The 27,472-nt window shown below is 37.5% G+C and overlaps 1 protein-coding gene across 7 annotated transcripts in view; it reads right to left on the minus strand.

Annotated features, from left to right (window-relative positions):
- Window positions 1-6,536: 6,536 nt before the first annotated feature.
- The window catches only part of Hace1 (HECT domain and ankyrin repeat containing E3 ubiquitin protein ligase 1), a 90,081-nt gene continuing 69,145 nt past the window's right edge, over window positions 6,537-27,472 (minus strand). For all 7 annotated transcript variants that reach the window (XM_063253939.1, XM_063253936.1, XM_063253937.1 and 4 more), the window contains 5 exons: window positions 21,349-21,480; window positions 16,010-16,108; window positions 15,660-15,730; window positions 7,994-8,107; window positions 6,537-7,453 (listed from right to left, as the gene is read on the minus strand). In XM_063253939.1, the coding sequence (XP_063110009.1) occupies window positions 7,351-7,453; window positions 7,994-8,107; window positions 15,660-15,730; window positions 16,010-16,108; window positions 21,349-21,480 (519 nt within the window). In that variant the 3' untranslated portion in view covers window positions 6,537-7,350. The remainder of the gene's footprint in view (window positions 7,454-7,993; window positions 8,108-15,659; window positions 15,731-16,009; window positions 16,109-21,348; window positions 21,481-27,472) is intronic.

Here is a 27,472-nt window from a genome sequence, read left to right on the forward strand (position 1 = left end):
TGACAAACTAAAGACATTTCTCAAGAGAACAGAGCACATGATGTGCTTACAGAGGCAGCTAACAACTGCTTTACTGGCAGCTCACAAGCAGTGAATCACAGCAAGCCTGGTTTTACCAAGGATTTCCAACTGTCACATTTTTCTAGTAAGTTTGAAGGTTATTATAAACTGTGCTGACAGGCTAATGACACAACTGGATACCTTCAGATCAAACAGTTCTACAGTAAACTATGTACTAGACCACCACCACAATCTGAAGCTAGTCTATGACCAACTGGACTTCAATCGTGTTAAACTCTCTCACCTGCCTTAAATTTAATTTGTGTGATTTTGATCTGTGCAGTTTATAGGAGCTCTCACTTCAAGCTTTTGGGATCATTCTGCTGACAGTTACCACAATAGTATCTTCTCAAGTCTTCAATGTTTGCATGTAGTCATTCATTGAGCTTTAAAGTTTCACTTCAACTATATTAACAGGAACCTAAAGAATTAAACAAGTGATGTGATATTGTAACTTGTGAATTTCATACTAAGACCAAGTAAGTCCATTTACAATGATGACAAAGAATGGTGTAAATACCCAAGCTTTTACAATCTCTCAAATTGAGAGGCTGACCAAAAGGGAAAAAGTGTTGAATCAAACTAAATTTGGCCTTAGTAGGCGTCTGTAGCCAGACTCTTCGGTTAAAAAAAAAAAAAAAAAAAAAACTGCACCCCCGTAGGTCTTGAGGCTGCCTGCACCAACTTCCCGGCTTCCTGCCCATTCGGTGGACTCTGGGATTTGGGCCTGCCTGTGCCCTCAATTCTAGAAACTGGGCGGCCTGAGGTGAGTGTCTCTGCACTATCCCAAACCCAGGAGTATGAGATCATTGCTCCCACCAGCCAAGAAACTTCACAGGTGCCTGCCACACTCAACCTGCCCTGCAGCGCTTGGGCCTGCCTGCCCCACCCCCAGTGACCTTCTCTCAATCCGGGGAACTGGGCGGCCAGAGTCCCAGGAGCTGAGGGCATAAAAGAGGATTTTCAACAGGCCCTGAAGAAACTTTGGAATAACACTTGAAACACAGAAATATAGGAAAATGACAAAAACGAAAGACCAAAATACAATCTTAAAACTCCAGCCCATCCCAAGAAACCTTAGGAGCTATGTACATAGAAGAAAATATATACTATACACCTGAAATACCACAAATAATAGCAACTGAAATAAAGAAGCAACTATAGGAAATTTTAAAGGAATTCAAACTAGAAATAATCCTGATATCAGGATCACATAGAACTCCAAATAGCCATAATCAAAATAAAACTACACCCAGACATATAATAATCACCATCCCAGAAATCCAACATAGGAAATAGAATATTAAAAGCTGTCAGAGAGAAAAAGATAGATCACTTATAAAGGAAAACCTATCAGAATCACAGCAGACTTCTCAGCACAAACAATAAAGTCAAGAAGAGCATGGAGTGAAGTATTTCAGATCCTAAAGGAAAATGATTTCCAACCTAGACTGATATACCCTGAAAAACTGTCCTTCAAAATCAATGGAGAAATAAGATACTGCCATGACAAAGAACAGCTAATGAACTTCATGATCACCAAGCCAACCCTGTAAAGAATACTGAAACACAGTTTAGACATACTTAGGAAAAAATCACTAAGCAAAGCAGACAAACAGAACAGAAAGATAAAGATGCAACAGCAGAAAGATAACATGTCAACAATAAACCAATATATAACAGTTATAACCATTAATGTAAATGGTCTCAATGCACCAATTAAAAGAAACAGACTGGCAGAATGGATCAAGAAATAACATCCAACCATATGCTGTCTACAAGAAACCCATCTAACCCAAAAGGATACTCACAGACTAAACGTCAAAGGATGGAAAACAATACTTCATGCAACAGGAACCCAAAAAAAACAGGGGTAGCTATTCTGTTTGCAGACAATGTGAACTTCAAACCAAGAATGATCAGAAGAGATAAAGAAGGTCATTACATACTGGTTAGGGGAAAACTTCAAGAGGAAGAGATGATAATCTTAAATATATATGCACCAAATTCCAGAGCACCCAGTTATATAAAACAAGTATTAACAGAAATGAAAAACCAAATTAGCAGTAACACAATTATAACAGGAGACCTTAACACACCACTGACATCAAGGGACAGATCAACCAGACAGAAAATCAGCAAAGAAATAACAGAACTGAAACACACCTGTGAACAAATGGACTTGATAGACATATACAGAGTGTTCCATCCAACAACATCAGAATACATATTTATCTCAGCAGAGTTGAAATTATCCCATGCATGCTATCAGATCATAGCACCATGAAATTAGAAATTAATGATAAGATATACAGCAAAAAATTCCACAAAAACATAGAAACTGAATAGCACACTCGTGAGTAATCAGTGGGTCACAGAGGAAATTAAAGAATACCTACAAGCAAACAAAAATACAAATACAACTTACCGGAATCTGTGGGATGCAATGAAGGCTGTCCTCAGAGGAAAATTTATTGTACTGAGTTCCCACATCAGGAAAACAGAACAAACACAAATAAATAACCTGATGCTACACCTCAAACATCTAGTAAAAGAAGAGCAAGTCAAGCCCAAAGCCAAAAGGGAGGAAATTATAAGTCAGAGCAGAAATTAATGCAATAGAGACTAAGAAAACAATCCAAAGAATTAAAGAATCAAAAATTTAGTTCTTTGAAAGAATAAATAAAATTGACAAGCCCCTAGCCAACCTTATTTTAAAAAGGGAAAAGCTCAAGTTCATGCAGTAAGAAATGAAATAGGTGAAATCACTACAGACTCTGTAGAAATACAGAAGATCATCAACACCTATTTCCAAAACCTCTACTCTCAAAGGTTGATAACACAGAAGAAATAGACAGATTCCTAGAAATACATGAAGTATCAAAGCTAGGTCAAGAAGAGGCAAAACTGCTGAATAACTCAATTTCTATTGATGAAACTGAAAATGTAATTAAGTCCCTACCTACAAAAAAGAGCCCAGGCCCAGATGGATTCACTGCAGAATTCTACAAGAAATACAAAGAAGACTTAATGCTGACACTCCTCAAACTCTTCAATGAAATTGAAAGGGAAGCAAGTGTTCTTAAGTCATTCCTGGAAGCAAGTATCACTCTAGTACCAAAACCTGAGAAAGACCCAACTAAAAAAGAGAACTACAGGCCAATCTCCCTAATGAACACAGATGCAAAAATCCTCAAAAAACCATTGGCAAATAGGATGCAGCAAATCTTCAAGAATATTATACACCATGACCAAGTGGGATTCACACTAAAAGGCCAAAAACTGAAGGCCTTTACTTTAAAATCAGGCACAAGACAAGGATGTCTCTTATCACTGCTCCTATTTAATATAATACTAGAAATACTACCCAGAGCAATTAGACAAGAGAGAGAAATAAAAAGGGTAAAGATAGGAAAAGAACAAGTTAAATTATCACTGTTTACAGATGACATGATACTCTACATAGAAGACCCCCTAAATTCCATTGAAAGATTCTTAGATATAATAAATAAATTCAGCAGTGTAGCTAGATACAAAAATCAATGCTCAAAAATCAATAGTATTCTTAAACACTAATAACAAAATCACAGACAGAGAAATAAGAAAAGCCACACCGCTCACACTAACAACTAAAAAAATGAAATATTTAGGAATTATACTCACGAAAGAAGTAAAAGATCTACATAGGGAAAATTATAATACACTGAAAAAAGAAATTGAAGAGGATCTCAGAAAATGAAAAGATATCCCTTGTTCATGGATAGGAAGAACAAATATTGTGAAAATGGCCATTCTCCCAAAACTGTTGTACAAATTCGAAGCAATCCCAATAAAAATACCATCAACATACCTCATGGATCTCGAGAAATCACTCCTAAAATTCATCTGAAGAGAGAGAAGAGACCTAGAATAGCAAAGACAGTTCTAAGCAGCAAAGGCAAGGCAGGAGGCATCACAATCCCTGACCTGAAGTTATACTACAAAGCAACTGTAGCAAAATTAACATGGTACTGGAACCTAAACAGAGTCAAAGATCAATGGAATAGATTAGAAGATACAACCACAACTACAAACATACTCAACCACCTTATCTTTGATAAAGCGGTCAAACCGGTTTACTGGAAGAGCGACAGTCTCTTTAATAAATGGTGCTGGAAAAACAGGCTCTCCATATGCCGAAAACTAAAACTAGACCCATGCCTATCACCAGGTACTAAATTAAAATCTAAATGGATCAAAGATATGAATATTAAAACAGAAACACTAAATCTACTGGAAGACAAATTGGGTAGAAACCTTGAAGACATAGGGGTAGGTAGAGAATTCATGAACAGGAATCAAACCGCATGGGAAATACTTCCCAGAATCAATAACTGGGATCACCTCTTATTAAAAAGTTTCTGCATGTCAAAAGAAATCTCCAGCATAGTGAAAAGAAAACCCACAAACTGGGAAAAAAATCTTAGTGAACTGTCTCTCAGACAAAGAACTTCTGTCTAAAACATAAAAAATTTTAAAAAGTCAGACTCCCAAAATTCAAAGATCCAATTCAAAAAATGGGCATCTGCGATGAATACACAATTCTCAGATGAAGAAATACAAATGACAAATAAATACATGAAAAAATGTTCATCATCATTAGTCATTAGAGAAATGTAAATTAAAACCACACTAAGATTCCATCTCACTCCAGAAACAATGACCAGGATCAAGAAAACCACCAACAACAAATGCTAGAGATGCTGTGGGGGAAAAGAAACTCTCCGGCACTGTTGGTGGGAGTGTAAACTGGTACAGCCTTTGTGGAGGTCTGTCTGGAGATTTCTCAAAAAGTTGGGATTGGAAATCCCATTTATTCCAGCTATTCCACTTCTAGGCATATTCCCAGAAGAACTGAAAACATCATACCACAGTGATATATGTGCACTTATGTTTATAGCAGCACAATTTGTAATTAGCCAGATCTTGGAAACAACCTAAATATCCATCAACTGAGGGATGGATACAAAAGATGTGGTATTTTTATACAATGGAGTACTACTCAGCTATAAAGAAGGATCACATTGAGATATTTATAAATAAATGGACACAGCTTGAGACCATACTTATAAGCAAAATAAATCAAACTCACATGTATAAATACCAAATAGTTTCCCCAGTGTGAGAAATGATAAGAATACATAAAAGTATGTGGTAATATGATTCCCCATTACATTGCTTTGAAGCCTTATAATGTTTTCATTCATTAGTTGGAATGGTGTTATTCTGGGTTGTTTAATTTTAATTGTCTGTAATGATATAAACAGCTATTTTGAAGAAAACAAGACACTATAATAGCTAGTGATGATTTAATATCATCACATTTTGAAGTCCCACCAAGCTTTCGTTCTTCTGTCTCCATCGGTTTTATCATGTTGTATCTTACTGGATTTTATTAGACGTGATAGTATAAACAAAAATTTTTATAGACAAGGAGATAATATAGTAACCATTGTTCGTTTTCTGTTAGTTCGTTCTGAATACCCCGTAACAGTTTCATTCTCTTGGATGATTTTACACTGTCTTGTTATGTTTGATGCTATCGTATATGAAGGTATACTCAAATATTTCAAGGAAAGAGACACTATGGTTAAAACAAACAAAAAACCCTGCAATCTAACTTAGGAATACACTCCCACAACCACCAGTTAGGTCTCAGGCAATACAACAGGTAAATTTTACTGACCCACAAACTGTCAAATGTTTAAATCATGTACCAAGGAAATGCCAAGGGCTACTCAACAGTTATTTCTGTACCTCATCTCCATGTTCTGCCCATAAATGATCTCAACCACACTTCACAGTTGAGTTTTCTAGTCCTGTCGTGGCTCTGAGCACTGGCTAATTTGAGAACTATAAATAAAACGCAATTAATATCTGCAAAATGACATTTGTTGTACTTTTGTTTTTCACAAGATAATGATATCTTCTACAATTAAAAAACCCCAAATTTAAAACATTAACTTCAGTTACTACAAATAAAGAAATCTGAATCTTAATTTTAGAACCATAATTTAAGGAATTCTATAATCTGTTGACATGTTTTTAATCTTTAAAAAAAAAAGCAACAGAATAGGACCCAAAATAATCAAGAAAAAAAATCTTGTATCATTTTGGGTCCTATTATTTTCAAAGTACATCTCTCGACTAAATATCCCTGTCACTGGGTAAACACACTGGTTGCTCACATGAGAAAATATGCACAAATCATTCAGTAGATAATAATGGCACTGGATTCTACAGTTTCCACAGGCCAGGTCCTAAACATCTCAAATGCTCCTGTTAGCATGTCTCCATGTGTGTGTGACTATCTCTGGTACATTCATGCTCTAATTCTCGTGTTGTAATTGCCTAGGGTATCTTTCCAAAACAAAAGCAAACAAAAAAATTTATTAGACCATCCAAAGATTTAAAAACCCAATGCTCTGTATTAGGCATTATCACTTGTACATAACATTTAATCACAAAAAGCAATTTTAAGAAGTAAAACATTACATAAATTGTAATCTGTAAATCAGATTGCTTCCTCAAATGTTACCAGGACACACAGATGACTGTAATAAAAATATGGTAAAGTATACCTTTAAATTGAAATAAAGCGTAAGAAAAACCGTAATACATACATATAGAAACTGACCACTGACAGATGCCAATCCATGTAAGGTTTAATATATAAATTACATGTCATTGTATCAGCAGTTTCTTAGTCACATCGGTCTAAATTTTACATTATACATTAAAGTACTAAAAACCTAGAAAATCATTGCAATATACATACAATATGGGAAAATACATATCTGTGGCTTTATACACAATCTAAATTAATTCATTCTTTACAATTGTTTTCCAAATATAAACCGCACTTCACATGCAGCAGAACATACCAGCTGGGGATGTCCACATACACAGCAAAATAAAGAGGAAAATACATTTTAACAAGGCAGCTACCTCAGAGGTGGAACGTAGAGTAAGACTTTGGCCCTAACACAACCTTGGATGGAACATGAAAAGGACACTTCATACTATTTTCACCTTGCAGTTTTTAAAAACGTCTGCAGTCGTTTTCTATTTTCTAGTCGTATCACAGAGCATAAAAGGGAAAGAGAGAAACACAGGAAAGCTGGTCCTTTATGCATGTAAACGTCAGCTCTGCCTGTGGGTTGCACGGAGGCTACTTTTCGGTCGCCGTCTCCTAAATTGCTTCTGCCCCTCTGAACTGTGAGTCCGCAGTCGGAGGAGTCTTCCACTGCATCACGCCATCGTGTAACCGTAGCTGCCACAATGTAGTGCCACAAGGAGCCTGTCCTTTAGTATTTCTTTACTTGGGTACTCAGGCAACTTGAGCATGTTGATGCTTCAAAAAATATATACATACCACCATTAAACAGAAAATCTACGGCGTTTCTGATTGTTTTATCTAGCAATAACTAGTAGTGAAAACAATACTCATAGTTAACATAAAACTGTTCTCTCAAATTTGCATTCAAATTGGAAAACCCTGAAGTAGTATTTAAAAAGGAAAAAAAGCCTGCACTGCAGTTTCTCTCAGCATGCAAATGTAGTGGAAGAAAATAAGTTGCTTTCAGCATAAAGTAAGTAACAGGGCAGTTTAGTCTGAAGTGATTGTGTAACTCAGCGATATTTATGACAATATAACTTTAGTGATTCTTAAACCATATTCAACTGAATTTTAGGTAGTTGAGGTTTTCCCCAAGAATTTTCCCTATCAAAAAAGGGGGAACAAAAATTACATAACTACCCATCAATCTACATTCCAGAACTTTGAATACAGAATACAGTTGAGATTTTCCTTTCAATATAGCAACGAAGTAGTCTAACCTTTAAACATTTAAAATTAGCCCAAACAATTCAAGATACATTTAAATAAACTTACCACGTGCTTGAAGTTGGCAGCAGATTTGGGGTGTATGGCACAGCAGCAATCGTGAAGTTTTGCAATCCACTGCCACCCATGATATTAGCAAAACCACCATGTGGGACCCTGGAACTAAGAGTCTGTTTCTTAATTTACAATCATGAAAGGTAAACCATTGACAGATAAATTGTAAGCTCTAAATTAGGATTGGAATATATGCAACTTGAACAATGACAAGACAATGTTTTGGATTCTGCAAAACTCTTCACACATTTCCTGACCGGTTAGCAAGCCTCCTTGGAAGCACGCCCTCACACACACACACACACACACACACGCACACACACACACACACACACACACACACACACTGCTGTGACGCTTTCAACTGGCTCAGCACCCTCTACTTATAGTAGCACGATGCATTTACAATTATTCCCTACTACCAAACTAAACTAGTAAGCCTGCCTACTAAACTGGAACTCATTTGATGGCCCAAATATGTCATGCTTATCTCTATCCTTAAGGGTTACAAAATGCCAGGTATCTACAGACATTATTTGTTGAACAAATGAATGATTAATTCAAGCAACAAATGCTCTTAGATATTATGTTCCAAATGATTTCTCTCTTTGTCTGTTTTGGTTTATCCTTCACAGTGGGGAAACTAAGAATTCTTTAGATTTCTCTTTCCAGATACTCAGAATACCAAACACACTTTCTAAATGTCACGTAGTATAACAGATCACAAGACTAAAACACCTAACGCAACACTAGAAATTTTCACCTGGGATATAGGGCTGTAGATGATGTAATTATGACTTTATAAGCTCTATATATTTGAAAGTAAATTAGTATTTCAAAGTGGTCTGCTAAGTATCAAGATGAAGCAAACAGATCCTGGAAAAAGCTGGTGCTTTTAAAATGGGGCTGTGGGCTATGGATGTAACTCAGGGAGTAACTCAGTAGTATGGATGTAGCAAGTGCAAGGCCCTGAGCTCAGTCCTAGGACTGCAAAGACCAACAAGGAGTAAGATGAGATTCTGTGATGCTTCTGGATACACAGGAATGACAACACAGGAACACTTAGCATCCAGGTATTAAATGCATAAAAAAGTGTAACTAGAAGTTAAATGTTTTCTAGCATATGATACATAGTACAATGCATAATTCAATCCACTTTTTAAAAATCTGTTAAACCTCAAATAGCCAAAACATTATCTTCTAAAAGAATAATAGAGAAAACACACACATTCTGATTTTATTTTTTTAATTCACACAGTTCATTAAGTATCGTATTTGATTCTTTTTTAATTAGTACACGCTGTGGTACACATGGTTGCCCTCATCATGGAGAGCTGCTCCACGTGCACAATGCGTCTTATTTCCCTTTTTGTCCCTTTCTACCCTGCTTCTCCCTCCCTCTTTGTCCCCCCTTCCTTTCTGCAAAAGTTCCATGCCCCTGTTTTGAAACTTGCTGCAGAAATGTAGTAATCAAAAGAGTACGGTACTGGAATAAAGACATGTCCACAAAGGAACAAAAGACAGACCAGAAATGATCTTCTGCAACACAGTTAAATTACAGTCAAGAAGAATGCCAAGAACGCTTCATGAGGCAAGAGCAACCTATTCAACAAAGTAGCTGGGACACTGGAGATGGAGGGCCGGAGATGGAGGGCCGGAGATGGAGGGGCCGGTGGCTGGGCCCCTGCTTTCTGCTACATACACAAATTAGCTTGAATTAGATCAAATACCTAAACAAAAGAATGAAAATGATAAAAATCTTACAAAAAATACAGCACAGCTTAGGACACTGGATTGGCAATGATTTCTTGGACGTAACACCTGAAGTACAGCAACAGAGAAATCTAGAGAAGCTGCTCTTTATCAAAATGAACAACTTGTCCATCACAGGACCTGATGAATAGAATGAAAAAACAATCCATGGAATAGAAGAAAATATTTGCAAGGCATTCAGCTGATAAGGGGTTGATATCCGACATGTACAAAGACCTCCAAGAACAATAAAGCAGCCTAACTGAAAATGGGTACAGGACTAAAAGAGACCTTTCTCAAAAGACATACAATGGCCAATGGGCACATGAAAAGATGCTCAGCATCACTCATCTGACAACAAATAAACAAGTCAAATCACAATAAAATGCCACTTCACATCATTAAGGTGATTATTAGAATTAAACAAAAACCTCCAGAAAACAAGTAGCACTGGCCCAATGTAGAAACTTGGTAGTGGGGAAGGGAAAGGGTGCAGCCTCTGTGGAAAATAGTGTGGTGGCTCTCATCAAGTAAAACAGAATTACCACGATTCTTTAGGGTCTACACTGAAAAGAACAGAAGGCAGACATGTGAACAGTTGCTCATGTTTCCAAGAGCATTATTCACACCAGCCAAATGGCAGCAGCAGCCCAGGGATCACGGGCAGATGAATGGTTAGGAAACATGTGGTACATAAAGGAATACTGCTCAGCCTTAAAGAGGAAGAACTCTGACACACGCTACAACATGAATGGTCTTGAAGATAACACACTAAATGAAATAATCAAAGGGCAAATACTGTATGACTCCACTTAGATGAGATTAGATTCCTAGAGAGATCAAATTCATAGAGACATTAAAAAATGGTGAACAACAGAGCCTGGGGAGGGAAACCAGGGGGTTAGTGCCTAATAGTTACAAAGTTTTGGTTAGAAACATGAAAAAACTTGGGAGACAGATACAGTAATAGTTGTAAACAATGTAACTATGCTTACTGCCACAAAAATACACACTTAAAAATGGCTTTTTCAAAAGTAATTAGCCCAGGGCACAAGCACCTGCCTGGCAAGCCCAAAGTCACGAGTTTGATCCCCAGAACCCCCCCCCCAAAAAGTAACTTTTATGCTATGCATTTTTTTACTACACTCATATAAAAACTCCAAAACATGAAACAGGATTTTCTATTTGAAATTACTGATACATATATTCACAAGAGGAAAAAGTCTGCCAATCTAATTTAAAAGAATCCCTAAAAACAGTAGTTTCTTTGTTTTCTGTTTGTTTGAAGATGGGAAGTACTGATTGCTAGTAAATGCTTTACTGATAAACATTTCCTAGGTTACCTGGATAATCTCAGTAAACATTAAAAGAATCCTTGCCAGGTGTGGTAGCACACGCCTGTGATCCTAGCACTTGAGAAGCTGAGGCAGGGTTGGCCAGCTACGGCTACATAGTGAGGAGCTGGAGGGCAAGCTAAACTACATAGTAAAATCCTGTCTCAAAAAAGACAGACACACACACACACACACACACACACACACACACACACACACACACAGCTGGGGATTTAGCTCAGCTGCATAAGCACCTGCCTGGCAAGCAGGAGGTCGAGAGTTCAATTCCTGGTACCCAAAGAAAACAAAACAAAAACAAACAAGCATACACACACCAATTCTTGAATCTTTCTAACACAGCATGGATGCATGAGTATTTCCTACTTGGGCCAAGAGAATACCTGAAGAGAACCTAGATATGGATGTTTTTAAACCAAAATAAAATTCACTGTTAGTCTCTGTAAAATTAATCTTTGTCTTAAAAATTCATAAGGTTACCAAAAATGAAAAAGAACAGAAGTAAGCTGTTCTGATTTTTTTTTCTTTAGTACTAGGAATTGAATCCATGAGCTCATGCAAGCAAAGCTGGGTACTGTTTAGGGGAAAATGTCAAGGAAAAAATTCCGTATCTGTTCGGTACGGACAAGTATTTTTCCAAAGTATTTTTGATCTGTGCTGGTTTGAATCCATGACTGCAAAACTCAGGATTACTAAGGAACAACTATACTAATTTATACACAGATAAATCATAAAATTTGATTTCCACTATCCTTAGGAGCAGTAAAACAAAATGGTAAGACACTGAAGACCTAAACAAAATGTTACCCTCAAAAATACTTAAAGATTATTTTTAGTATTAACTCGTTTCACAATTGGAATACATTTGACTTTTCAGTTAAGTCTGTACTAAATACAGAAAATTCTTTACCAATGCTAACAACTGGGGTAATAAGGAAAAGGAAGTAAGGATTTGATGAACTGAAGTTTGAGCTCAAGTACAGGACTCGTAAGCAGATCTCTCTGACTGGGGCTGAAGCTTAGCTCTGGTGGTGTTTCCTTGTGGCTTACTTGGCTTCTACTATTTAGCCACGTTTCCCACTTTATGCTAACGGATGTGCCTTACTTCATACCCAGTTAAATAATAAAAGAGTGAAGCTCTTCTCAGCATTGCTACTTAGACACAAAGAGCACTGTATAGTCTGCTATCAAAGACGGTTTGCTCTATCAAAGTAGCAATTTAAGATATTTTAGTGCTAAAGAACCTGAGTAATTATTTTCTGTATCTGTATGACGTATATCAACCAAATCACAGGGAAAATACAACAATTCACTTAATAGTTCTGAGTCATAAACCTTTTAGAAAAGTAACAAACAAGCCCTATCTCAAAATCCAGATGGCTTAAGAATTGGAATGCAAAAACAGTAACTACAAAATGTCAAAGAAAAAATGTAGATGAATACGTGCATGTGTAACCTTAAGTTTTTAAAAACTACTAAAGGGTAACTGTTATGGGTTGTTTAGAGATGCCCCGTAAAGGCTCCTGTGGTCCCAAGGGGGCTTTTCAGAGCTCCCTGGATCTAGAATGTGTGATGCTGGGATCAAGGGTGCGTGACTACTAAATTAGCCCACTGACTGCTCTGGCACAGTTCTGGGTAGGATGACGGGTACCCGCCTTTGCGTGAGTGCTACCCACCAAGGGCAGGTACCCTAGATAAAATGCAAGGGACAGAAGGAGGGCTGCAGTTGTCACTTGCTGCTTGCTGCCTTTGCCTCCCATGAACTGCTTCTCCTCCGTGACGCCTGTGTCCTGTAGCCAGCCCATGATAAACAGAAACCTTTACAGACTGTGTGCTAAATAAACCCTTTGAGCTCTGGGTCCCAGGTATTTTGTCTCAACAATGAGAAATGTAACTGAGACAAAAACCAACTTGGTCATGTAATTCAACTATGGTACTCATTAAAAGTACACCGGGGCATAAGCTCCTGCCTTGCAAGCAGGCAGTCGTGAGTTCGATCCCTGGTACCGATAAAAAGGAAAAAGACAAAAAAAAAAAAAAAGTACACTGAAATCTGTATGTTTAAGAAATTAAATGATAAGATATTACATATCTACACTTCATGTCACTAATACATAAAAATATTTAAACTGAATTTTTAAAAAAATAAAAATGAACATACCTCATATTGACTTCAAATAGGGTAGTAAGTCCTTCCGTTCCCTGTTAATCTCAATATTAGTGCCTTCCGGACCATATGTATAAAAGTCATGGAAATTACCATACTTTTGTGTGTATGTGTGATGCCGAAGACTGACCCCAGGCCCTTGTGTATTCTACCAAGTACTCTGCCCTGAAACTAGATCCCCAACCCAATACTGTATATCCTTATGTCCACAAAACAAGCGCACCAAGAATTTATCTTATATAAGTAGTGAGACTGTATCTCAAGGATAAAAGCATCAGAATCTCTTACTTGTACAGCATCATTCATGAACAGAAGTTTTATCAATAAAAATAAGACCATAAATGGAAGTATATGTGGCCATTTAAAAAATTTTATCAGTCTATATATGGAACTTTTTTCTTTTTTGTTGGTCTTTTTGAGACAGGTTCTCACTATGCAGTTCAGGCTGGCCTCAAACTTGCAATGATCCTCCTGCTTCAGCCTCTCGAGTATGTAACAATTTCTAATGATATATTCCTAAATTTAGAAAGTTAAGGTGGGCATGATCCTATAATCCTAACTATTCAAGAGGCCGAGGAAGGAGGACTCAAAGTTCACAGTGTTGGCAACCTAATGAGAACCTGTCTCAGAATAAAACTGTAATGTGGAGGGGTGCTGGAGGTGTAACTCAGCGCTTGTGTACATGTGTGGAGCCCTGAGTTCAATCCTTAGTACCACAAAAAAATAAGAAGCTATAAAATACAAACAACGGTTTAAAAAAAGCAAAAGATTACATATATGGAAATAGTTCTAGAAGAATAACCAAAATATTAATATTTGATTATCTGTAGGGATTGAGATTAGAGGCAGTAATTTTTCTAAACTGAATTGATTCATCTTCCCATATAGAAAATATTGTTCCACTCTTTTTATTAAATTACCCAAGTTTGTGAGTAGTTTTTGGTACCCAGGAGGAAGGAACAGACAGTTTAATCTCGTGTCTGTAACTTGTGGACAGTCATGTTTTACTTATTAAATTAAATACAGTGTGATTTCAACAATTTTTCTGCTTAGCTGGCCACAAGACTAAGAAAATAAACCAAGATATCCAGATTTCACATGAGCCTGCTCTTCCGTGGCTGGGACACAATACCCAACACTCAGCACGAAGGAGAGGTTCACTGTGGGTTACAGTTCTGGGAAGTCAGCCCACGGCAGCCGGTTCTAAGGCACAGCACTACGGCAAAAGCGCGTGGCACCAGAGGAGCACGCATGATAGGATGCCGGTCCGCACACAGTGCACGAGGCCAGGCAGGCCCTCGCGGCCCACTCACATAGTAACCAAGCGTTCTGCTCATCTGCCCAAGGAAGGTGATGCTGCCTGATCAGTGCTCACAAATTACTGGGGTTTTCATTTTTAATGCTTATATTCTACTTCTAAAATGAGAAAATCAGGGTCTTTAAAAGATTATATATGTATTTTACATAGATACACAGTTTCTTTAAATACACAGAAAAAACAATAAAATACATTAAATTATTGTAGCTGTTCTGGCAAAGGAATATATAATCTGCCATGTACATTTGGAATGGAAAGACTGGATCGTTCTTTCGTGTGTGGCATGGAGGGAATTAAGGACAGAACTCACGGCCTTCACACTGAGCCACACCCCACCCACTCCTTATTCTGAGACAGGGTCTCACCAAGACAATAAACTACCCAGGTTGTACTTAAACTCGTGATCCTCCTGTCTCAGCCTCACAGTGACAGGTTTAGAGGTATGCACCACCACGAACCACATGTCATAAAGGGAAGAGATGAAATTCCAAGTTTCAGACAAATGAAAATCAGGTTTTTAATCTTTAGAAATATAAAAGAGGCTTAAATCGCCTAGTTTTCTATTGCCTATTATATTTAATTGGCCTTAAGAGTAGACTTTTCAAAGAAATGTATCACAAGTATTTTTTAAGCAACAAATTTAATACTTTAAACTTGGTAAAAACTGGAGAACAACACACTCTGTATGCATAGAGAATGTCTGGGCTACACACGAGAGAAGAGGTGGGGAGACACAGAAGGGCAAACTGAATCCCTGTACTGTCACACCAAGCCAGTAATGTATCAACACTAAAATCTGACGCATTTATCTCCTACAGAACGCAAGTTACCAAATTATACAGTGTACTGCCTGGACCTGGTTTAACATGGTAAACATTTATTGAGTAATGCTATAAATGTTTAACTTCAATATTTAAATAAATCTTTAATACCTAAAATAGTAAAAACAGTAGTAAAATAGCAACAGTTCAGTAATGCCTTTATTCTAGTTAGTTTCGATTAGACTTTCTAAGCCATTGAAAATAATATATGTTACATTCTTTCTGTGCTTACCATAAAAACACTTCTTACCTGCCAGTAACAAATTGCAGGAGAAGAACTCTCTCTTCCTGAGTGATGTCTTCCACAACTTCCCAGAACCACTAAGCATAACAACAAAAGCTTAGCTCATATTTCAGAGCAAACATAAACTTTGTAATACCAAAGAACTAAGCAATATTCATAAAGCATATTTTATTCTATGAAACTCAGTTATCAAAAATGATTTCACACAAAGCTTTCATATGCAATATTTCCCCAAGACATATTTAGAGGAAAGCTTTACTTTGTTAATTAATGTAAGTTTTCATCTAATAGTGCTTAGAAACTTACAAAATTAAATGGCAAACCTAACCTTGTTCTAAGCTCTAGAGAGATTTTACCTGAATAACAGGATCTTCTCTTTCATAGCCACTTGTGTATTCTGTGTTTTTTATCCAATCGCTCACATCAATTTCTGGCATGCCAGAAAGCAGCAGCTCCTTTGTGAGAAAAGAAAAGTATCTCATTAATCTTCTTTGGGGAAAAAAATTATTACATAGGAAGTTTGGCTTAATTATAAAGTAACCCCATATAAACCTGATTTCTTTTTGTGACAGTCTTCACAGCCGTCCATAGTAAGAACTACCTAGGAAAGAATCCTTGACACTGATTACTTCAAACATTGTGAGGTACTGATGTTTCCATAGTGATTCAATTCAATTAAAACATGAGACTGCAGTTTGTATAGTTATACACAACAGTCTACATATGCAACAACTGTATGAACATCATCTTTAGTTTACTTATTTTTATGTTTCTTTGCAAACATTAAATTCTACCAGAGGACTATATTCTCAATATTAAAGTGACAGCAAAGACTTCAGTAAATGCTAAAATAATGTGCATCAAACATTCTTATCTTTAGGAAAAAGGAAGTAACATAAAATTATTGTTTTTTAAAACACCATTTATGGCACATGCCTATAATCCCAGCACTTGGGAAGCTGAGGCAGGAGGACTGCCATGAGTTGGAGGCCAGCCTGGACTACATAGTGAGTTCTAGGCCAGGCTGAACTATATACCGAGACTCTGTCTCAAGAATAGTAGCCTTCTAGGAGTTAATTCAGACCTTGAAAGTCAGTTTTCCCTAAAGTGATAGTACAATTGTTTTTTGTTGTTGTTGTTTTGTTCTCCCTTTGAGGGCTGCTGACAATGAACCCCAAGGCCTCGTGCACAGGTCCTCTAAATGATTCTCAACAGGCTCTTTCCAGAGAATCATCAAACACATCACAAAACTCACAAAACGTCAACCATATAAACAAAAAGGCAAATGAAGAGTGACAAAGTATTTATGATTGGGTGTTCTAAGGGAAAAGAACATGAAAATATTTGGTTCCCGTCTCTGAATCAGCCCATGTTCCTAGTTGGGATTGGTAAAACGAGGCAATCAATGCCTGTGTGCACTGAACTTCCACAGCAAGCTAGAACAGCACGCTCGGTTGCAAAAGGGACCGAAAGGTAACGAGGCTCAAACTCACACCTCCCCCAGCAGCTACTGTCACCATGCTCACGACTGGTACACAGTGTGCTCTGAACAAAATTAACACAAGGTCATGGTGGGATTTCTTGGAGCTTTGAGATTTATTAATTAGATCTGGAAGGTTCTCTCTTTTCCAAGTTATCTATGTGAAAATGAATTTTCTTTGTACACTTAACCAAACAACACAGCACAACTGATTCTATGCAGAAGCAGATATTAGAACCCAGCTGTCTTGTAATAAGACAGTAACATTTTAAATTTGCAAAACTGCCAAACAATACCACTCTTCTATTTGATTTTGCTCTTGAAAATAGCAGCGTTTATTTTCAAAATGTTATACATGTTAATATACAATGAACAGTTTTTTTGTTCTAACTTCAAATAAAGTAAAAATCCATAAATATAATCTACAGAAACAAAAACCCCTCTGTCGTGTTGGGAGAGGTCGTCAGGCGGTAAGCTTTAGAAGTGTTAGCACAGATGGGTTTTAGTTCTCCTCGCAGCAGCCCTAGAAAGTACCTGTATGCACCGGATGGAGATATTCTTGTCAATCTCCCTCAAATACCTCCCCTGCCTCTCCACAGGACTGACGGCCCCCTTGCGGCTCCCTTCCAGCTGAGCTGGGATCCAGGCAGAGTCAGAGGGGAGCGTCTCTGCGCCCTGACTTGCTCAACACCACATCTCTGCAGTGGTCTCACCGCTATACCACGGCGACCACCAGGGACCCTCCCTGGCAGCTCAAGCTCTCGGGAGAATTAATAATTCTTCCAACTGTATCTTCAGTCCTAGTCACGAGAAAGGCTTTCCATTGCTGCAGGCTCTGGACATCCTACCAGAATTTCTTTATTCTTTACAACTCCCTCCATGATTGGCCCTTTATTAAAGTTCCGTAATTTAACAACTTGAGGAAATACCACGCCCTGGTAGGACCCTGATACAGATCTACCAAAAGGTGTAGGGATGAATGTTATATGTTTCTTGCAATTCATCAGATTTTAGGCTGAAGATAAGTGTTTAATAATATTAATTATGCCTTTATTATAAGTAATTATGAATAACAATGACAGATTATATTCTCAAAAAATCTGAAAAACCTAGTTAATACCATATTTATTTATTATGCTTTTCTGGGAAGAGAAAGAAAAATCTTTATTATCTTATTTAACAACTGGGCAATATTATTAAATTGACAAAGAACACAAAAGTAGAATGAGAATTTCACAAAAGTACATGTAATTAAAATACTTTAATCCCAATCAGTAATTTACTTATTTTGAAAATATTTAACAAAACTACTGAACTTTTAAGATATAACAAGATAACTGTTAGTCGGGTATAATGTGTAACCTACACTACCAGCATGTGAGTCATACAATGCTCATGGTCACCATCTCACTTAACCTTCACAGGACTCGGCATTGTTATGTTCTGGTGCCATATGGATACATTCCTGAGCCGTACATTAGGAGACAGGCCCATACATGTTTGCTAAATTCCTCAACAGTAATGGTATTACAATGTATTGAAGACAATACTGCCATGACTTTGCTAAACTGACAATTACCTCTTGACTTGGGACTGCCTTTCATCCACAATGGAGGAACACCTCTAGCTCAGGACCCTGAACTAATAGGTATATTCTCCCCACTAAAACTCTAAAATTACACCTGAATCCCTTAATGGAAATGTTTGCAAAAACTTGTAGAAAGTATTCTCTCAGTGTAGCACAACTTTTTCCTATGAAAAGACACAAAGACTCTGTAGCCACTTCTTACTCCTGTCACCAACAATCAGTCTGGCAATACTAATGCAGAGCCTGGCCCTGGGGTCAGACACCACGGGTCCACGCTCTGTCACAACAGTTCCAAAACTTCTCACCTGAGGCTCGTGGTGAAGGGTTTAATGTTGAAATAGTATTTATACAATGCCTAGCAAACATCGAGCGCTTAGAAACTGTCAGCATTGTTATCAGTGCATACATCACGGCCGTGACTTGTCCCAAATATTACCATCAAATCAGATCAATTTAAAACCAGAGTCCAAGACAAACTAAGAAACCTAACTTCTAATACAAAATGCACAATTAAATAGTTATCAAGAGACAGAACTGAATGTAAAGGCTAAAGAATAAAAGCTTTTAGAAAAAAACCCAGGAAATTACCTTCATTACCTTGGAGTAAGAAACTTTTTTAAACAGGACACAGAGAGCTCCATCATTAAAAACAAACAAACAAACTTATATATCCTGTTGAAAAGTTTTTTATTCACTGAGACAGCAGAGTAAAATATATATTCACAGTAAGAATATCTAAAAACACTATAAATCAGTAACAACAAAACCAGAAAACAGAAAGATAAGCAAATTACTTAAAACACAAGTTTCAAAAACAGAGCACACAAGCAGCCAATACACATAAAAGGTGTTTGATTTCATTAGCCATCAGGGAAAGACAATTGAGTATCATAAGAAAAACCAGAAAGTGGTACTCAGAATAGTGAAAATGAAAACGGGGTAAGCATTAAATGCTAAGGGTGTAGAAAGCGTAGGTCCCTCACACGTGGTGGTGGGAGCGGAAAGGGACACAGAACTTTACAATGCTACTCACAGCGCCTTACGTACTAAGCAACTCTGCTCCGGGTACAGGTAGGCTGGATAAGTATATGTGAAACAGCGTGCACACACACCACCATGGCTGCAGCAGCACTGCCCGGAGCAGCCTGGAGCTGAGAGCCCACCGCATGTCCAGGACACACCGGAAACCGACACAGTGCGGCACTACACAGCAGCGAGGATGAACAAGGACAACTGCATCCACTGACATGAATGGGTCCCCCACACACAAGGTAGGCTTTTTCCACTGTAAACACATTTCAAAAACAGGTAAAGCCTGACCTATGACTTAGGAGGCAGGAGAATGATTACACTCGAGGGGGCAGTGACTGAAAGGGACACTAGGAGGACCCCTTGGGTCTGTTTATCTGGCGGCTGTTTCACAGGTACATTCAGTTTGTTGAAACTCACTGGCTACACACTTACTATGTTCATCTTTTTCTTATGTACCAATAAAAAGCTTTATTAATTTATTGGTATTATCTTTGTTATAGCTATCTGGGTTATACCTTACATATGGGTCCAGAAAATTACAGAATTCTGTCTTAAAGTTCACAATGCAAGTTTCACCCAAGCATAGTACTGGAAAAGTTAAATTTTAAAGTAATAGCTCACAACTACTTCATCTTTAAGTGCTAAAAATAATAAATCTTATAGTTACTGAAGAATAAATCAATCTAGGGCAAATAAAGCCATTAATATTAAACTAAAATCAAAACACTCAAACCTAAAATTTAGTAAAACTTAGTCATGACAGATTTCAAAATTACCAACATTTATTTTTTATACAAACATACACCAAGATAAACTGAAACACTGGAATTGGAATACGCGTAAACTTGGAAGGCATATGTCAGCCCCTATTCACATGGTCAAATGGAAAGGGTGGACTCTGTATAAAGTCTAAAGTAGAAAATTACAAAATTATACATACAGTAAAACAATAAGCCAGAAAAGATTAGACAAACACTAGAAAAAGTCTTCTTTCTGGAAGTGTAAGCAGTTAATATCAGCATTCTTTACGTGGTCAGATAAAAAAAATTCAGAAATAATGCAAAACACTGTCTTCAACATCTTCAAAAACACATCCCGTACTTGTCCACCACAGCCCAACCCCGTCTCACGTAAGTAACTGTTACTCTGGTGACTGAGCCTGGGAGGTAGCCGGGCCTGGCAGCGCACACCTGTCACCTAAGGCCTGCCGGAACCAACCGCAGATCCTGTCTCAAAACAACAACCACCACAAGGGCAACCGCACATCTTAGTTTTTAAAACCCCTGACCCTGAACCCTAACCCTGAACAGTTTCCCCAGGCATCACCCAGGCAGCCCATCTGTTGACATACTAGCCAGAGCACCAGCTGATCATCGTACTGAATTAATTTGGGAAAACCGTCATTTTTGTATCTCCTGTTACATTATCTTATAAAATTAAAGAAAAAACTGCAACTTTTGGCCATTCTGTATGTAAATAATTGGACTGGTACACGCTAAGCCACACTGCTTCATTATACCTTACCCAACTCACTACCACACTCTAAAATTATTTTCGTGTCTTTGAGTAACAACAAAAATCACGTTTCTCCTTACCAACTCGTATTCATCAAAAAGCTGTATGAGCGAAGGAGGGATGAACATGTGAAAGCCTTGTAAGAAAGCGTTGATCTGCGGCTGGATGGCTCTGGTCATTCGAAGTTCAGTAACAAGCTGGACATATTCCGCCTACAAAAAAGAAGTCTTTGTGATAATTTCTTTTTTAATTTCACGTATTAAGATGGTGGCAACAACAAGCGTTTCTCAGTTAAGAGGTAACGGCTCAGAATTAAGTATTTTGGCACCTACAGTAACCCAGCACTCCCTGAGTCACTCGAGCCCAAGCGTTCCACTGGGAATGCTTCACAGGCCCCGCGTGGGTGGCTATCACGCATCTGCTGTAAAAACGCTCGGTCAGATTCCGTCTCAGCGCTCTGGGGTAAGCTACATCACTTCTCAGCTACACCAGGGAAACACCCGGTGCCTGGCCCGCTTCCCCTGGTGCTTCACACCTCTATCGGAGCGGATTTTAACATTACAAATACATAACTCAGAGCACCCGGTTCAGCCGAAAACCCTACAGTAACTCTCCGTAACACTGACATTCCATCCAGACGCTTTTTCTAGTCTTTAACTTTCTAAGTAACACAGCCTCTGCTCACTTGCTGGTCCTACTTCCCGACTCCTCTTTCCTAGCTGAGAACTCACTTCTGACTTCCTTGGCCTCCGACTACCTCACAAGCTCTGCTCGGTCGGTGTCTTTACGCTTCTGGTCAGGCAGTCTGAAACGTCTCATTAGAATACAACCTCTGTGCAAGCAGCAGATTTGCTTCTTTACCAGTAAGTAACCTCAGTGCCTAAAGAGTAGGTGCTAGTTTTGCAAGTGTTCAGCAAATATAGGGTAAAATGAGCATAGACATTCATCAAAATCACTTAATATGCTCTGAAGTTAATAAAATGGCTCACTGCAGCACAGCCAATTCAACTGAGTTAAGGAAAATTATTTTCAGACATTTTATTTCAAAATACATTATCACACAAAACAATATCATTTAAAAGCTAATGTAATAAAAAATGTACGCTGGAACAATTATTGTATATACATACATATATGTATGTATAAATTCTATCAGATATAATTATATATATTTTTTTGTTCGTTTGTTTGTTTTTGTTTTGTTTTGTTTTGTTACTCAGGATCGAACTCAGGACCTCACACTTGCCAGGGAGGCACTTAGGCCGCTAAGCTAACAAGGCTAAGCTAATAAGGCCCCAGCCAATTTATATATTTTTTAAAAATTACTTCTAAGTAAAACTTTGTGAGCTAAAAACAATATACTATACTGTATACATAATGTATACAGTTTTCCCCAGCCAGGATGAATCCTCACAGATAGGAGAGGTACCTTTCAGTCTGTGTCTTGTATTTTTTGGTACTAATCTGATGCTCTAATTAAATGAATTTTTTTTAAAGGCACAGAGCCAGCAAGTCAAATACAACAGCTGGCTATGAATGCTCTATACTTCTCAGAGCTGCAGAGGAGCCAGAGTAGATTCCTCATAGCCATCCCAAATCCTACGGCGGGCCCTTATACAACATGGCACAAGAAAAGCTGCCGCCTCTGCCTTTCAGTCTATCCCCAAACCCAAACCCCAGCTTGCATCACTCAAAGGTTTTTCTCCACTACACAGGAATTAATCATTTATTTCCAGTGACATTCATATTCAGAGGAGACAGAAATGTGTACTCACCATTCAAACAGCAGCACATGCTAACTTTCCAGAGTCCAACCCCCACAAAGTAACACACAGCAGTGATTTTTTTTTTTTTTTTTGTCTTTTTCTTTTTTATCGGTACCGGGGATGGAACTCATGACCACACACTTGCAAGGTAGGTGCTTATGCCGCTGAGCTAAATCCCCAGCCCCTCACACAGCAGTGATTTCAACACTGTAATATTTTTTAATTTATGTTTATTGTAACTAAAACCATACTGGACACATGAAAGTATTCTGTCTCACTCATTCATGAACTACACACGTATGTTTAAAGTGAAATATAAGACCTTATCTTCCCTGAACAAGAGTGACTTTTTCCTAATCATTGTTTGAGACATTAAAAATTCTGAATAATGAAAAAGTAAGATTTATGAATTGTTCAACATCACCTATTTTAATTGCAATCTATATTGGAAAAGCACATCTTTTATCAATGCCTACTGTTTTCTCATACATTACATTTGTTGAAATTATAAATGTTAATTTTCCTCACACTTTTTCTTTATGACATTAATTTCATATTTAAGTAATACAGACACACTGTAGTTTTGGGGTATCAACCTGTGAAAATCAGCTCATTCACAGTCAATGTTCATATTGTTATTTGAGTGTTAGTGAATCCTGGATAAATTATTTTTCAGTAAAATAATAATATGAGCCATCACAAACTCTTCTGAGTTGTTCAGTAAAGCAAGAATTTTCCAGATAGTTTGAAGATAATTGTGTTTAATAGAGAATCTAAAAATGTTTCTAAAATATCTCCATCTCTTCAAAAGTACACCTTCAAATAAATAACACAAAGTAACATTTTTGACAATACAATTATTACTATTATAAATCCCTATTCAATAATTACTCATGTTGTACAGAAATATATTGGCTACCTTTCCATTACTTATGAAGACATCCAAGTGACTTTATAGCCTTACATAATTATATTAAGTATCATATATGCTTTAAGAAAACAATGCAGACATACTGGTGATAATCAGTCCACAAAACATCAGCATGAAGGAGCTGAACAATAAAATATTAAACATAAATCAAATTTAAAATCTTGCTCTGCTCTGAAGTATTAGAATCAGTAAGTTCTCACTACAAAAAATGATACAGAATCAGCTTCACAGCTACAGAACTAGCTTGACTTGCAATGTAGTAAGTTACAGTATCGTTCTGTAAAATACATTATATTAAAAAAAGACTTGCTATATTTAAGGTTAAAATATTAAAATCTAAAAAGAACTGATAAAGTTGAGGAAAGGGACCTTTTATTCCCAACAGACAAAACTTTCTAGAAAAGTCACAACTGTTTCTACGTGAGTTTAGCTATCAATATTTTGAGGCTTAACATGTAAGATGCAATAGAATAAATTGTATTAAACAGTATCTTCATGCATAAATGTCAGATGTTAATAAAAAAAACTATTTCCACACTGAATAAAGAGAAAAAAGCGTATCAGAGGCTGTACATGAGAAAAATCATAAAGAACAGATTATATACATGAAACATACAAAAGCTACTGTTATAATCAATAGAAATTGATACGTAGTAAGACAAATGGAGAGGAAGGCGACTGAATTACCAGCCATCTGAGGTCAACATAGCCCTTCCTCTCCATAGTCCCAGACAATCACCAGCTGTGTGGCTTCCATACCCTCCCTCTGAGCTTGAGAGGTTTGTGGTAAATGGATGCACCCTGAGACCATACTCTTAAATATGAAATCCATCAGACACGTGTGTAAAAACACTGCATTTTTTCTCTGGTGTGAGAAACTAAAAGGACAAAATGTGTAACAGGTATTGTGAAACAGGGAGAAAATCTTCAAATGGGAAATGAACAAGGGGGTGGGGGGAGAGTAAAAATGAAAGTGACAAAAGAAAAAAATGGAAACGGCTTTGGAAAACAGAGCGGGAAGGGAAAAAAGGAAGATTCAAATTACACAATGTACAGGCGTGAAATCTCCGTGATGAATGGGATCATTATGGATCCCTAAAATGTACCAATACGATCTGACTGGAGGAAACGATCTGCGTCCTCACAGCTCCAAAGCTGTCCTGGGTCTCTGTCTTCAGGCCACTGCCTTACCGGCTCATCACACGCACTTCCCGGACACCATCATCACGGATACTGCCTTGTTCCTACCTACTCAGCGTGTCTCAAGCACGGCTTTTTAAAAAGGAAACTAAGATAAACCTGACCGTGTTGCTCTCCTCTTGCACGTACGCGATTATCCCCAGACCTTCACCCCCTGGCTGGGGATGAGTCCCAGGACGCGGCCCTTGTGTGCGCCCCACTGGCTGTCCTCACGCACTCACTCCCTCTGCAGCCTGCGCCCTGCTCCCAGCTCCAGCTCCGTCGCCCTGAGGCTTCCTTGTTCCCTGAAATGCAGCCGCACTCCCACTTGCCTCGCTATCTGGGGGAATCTTACGATTCATGCTACAATAGTGATGCTTGCACACAAAACCCGTGCAGCCTACATTCAACCCTAAGAACTAGAATGAAGGTCCGAGACGGACACACGGCACTGTGTGACCCAGCAATCTGTGGCTCTAGGAATTTGGCCTTCAGGCAGGAACAGTGAAATCAGAAGACATCTTAAAACTTTAAATACTAAATTTCTTCGCTTCTAAAAATTTAGTCATTTTCAAAAATGACATCATGAGGAATCCTCTCATTTTTAAAGCAAGTCATTAACAAATACAAAATTTTTTAAAAATTAAATTTAAAAGAACATTATATTTCAAATATGATTTTCTCTGCCTGTATTATTTGCACTTACTAATTCACTGCTTTTAAAATGAGAGGCTGTACTATTTCATTTATCCCGCTCAGTAACTAACAAAGGTGACTAGGGATAAATGACTCCCATGTGGATGGAAATCAGCTGCCTCAAGTCCTCTCTCCCTAACAAGTCTGTCAACTCAACTAAGTTCAATGCGCTTAAAACCAAAAGGTTGAGCTCTAGACCCTACAGCTTTATGTCTAAAAAAGTAAGTGATGTGCTAGTCCTAAAACCACGTAAAATTCATGGCAAAGTGTGTAAGGAGAAAAAATAATAATGAAATTTCTAAAAAAAAGTTTAAAATTTTTAAATTATAAACTTTTGTAAACTGAATACAATTTTAAGCAAAGAGACTTCTTAGAGATGCGATGTATTTCTAAAGTTTTTTAAAAGTTTTAAATGAGTTAACTTTCTTATTAAATGAACACTAAATATTTTAGTACATGTGCTGCCGAAGTGCGCACAAATGATCATTAAATATGAAAGCAACAATGTGAAGACAGTGACACTCGGCTCTGACTGTAAAGTTAGAATTACAGAGCTCAACCAACTGGGAGAAATGTTTTCATCAAATATGAAAGTTGAGAAGAATTAATACATTAATGACTGATCCCTACAATAATCCTAAACATTAAAGTTGGCTGAAAATCAATCAATGAATTATATAAAAATATATTCCACATTGACTCTTCAATATGACCATGATATTCTAGCCTACGACAGGCTCGCAATGAAAGGCGTAACTTCAACGGGAGCTTATTCTTTTCTCTCTTTCGCTCTTTTGTTTGTTTGTTTGTTTGTTTTGTTTTTTTGCACTGGGGATTGAACTCAGGCCTTGCACTTACCAGGCAGGCACTGTGCTGCCCAGCTACCTACCTGGGCCGACTAAGGATATTCCTGTTTCTAATTATTTATTAACTTCATTCTCTCCAGAAGATTTCAATAGAAAACACAAATGCAAAAGGACTAATAAAGTATTTTTGAAAATCTAAACAAAAAATCATGTTATATGGGGTAGGTGTTGCTAGGATATACAATATAAACATATAAAACCATATATCTCAGACTTGTTACAGGATCGCTCCGCCTTGTCATATTAAAATACCTAAAAGGAGTGACAGTTCGCCTCACAATATAGAGTATTTTCACATAAAGATCATGTTTATGGTTCTCTTGAAAAGCAGTTGCTTGCTTACTATTCTATGACTTCATTAGTCATAACTCAGGGTATGATCTCTTACAAAAGAAAATAATAACATAGTGCAAGACTAACGATCTAACAAAGACTTTCAATTTACTCACTGCCACCCCCAAAAATACTGTAAAGTTAATTTAAGCCTTTTACTATTTGCATCTTCCACAGCTTACATTAAAAATCAGTTAATTGCTTGTGATTAGTCTCACATTCCGCATGAAGAACGTGAGACGTTTTATTTAGAGCACCTGACTTCAGCGACATCTTTGCCTTTAACACTTCAGACATCTGTGTCCTTATGTACAAGAGCAGGCTGAAACAATTTCTAGGAAAGCTCTTGATTTTATTTCTAATAACTTCATTTTTTGTATATATATATAGTAATGTATGTTTTAAAAGGTAAAAATATTTTAATAGGTTTCCA

This window comes from Cavia porcellus, unplaced genomic scaffold (assembly GCF_034190915.1).
Source record: "Cavia porcellus strain 051 isolate PalLab524CR breed Dunkin Hartley unplaced genomic scaffold, mCavPor4.1 scaffold_7, whole genome shotgun sequence".
NCBI lineage: Eukaryota > Metazoa > Chordata > Mammalia > Rodentia > Caviidae > Cavia > Cavia porcellus.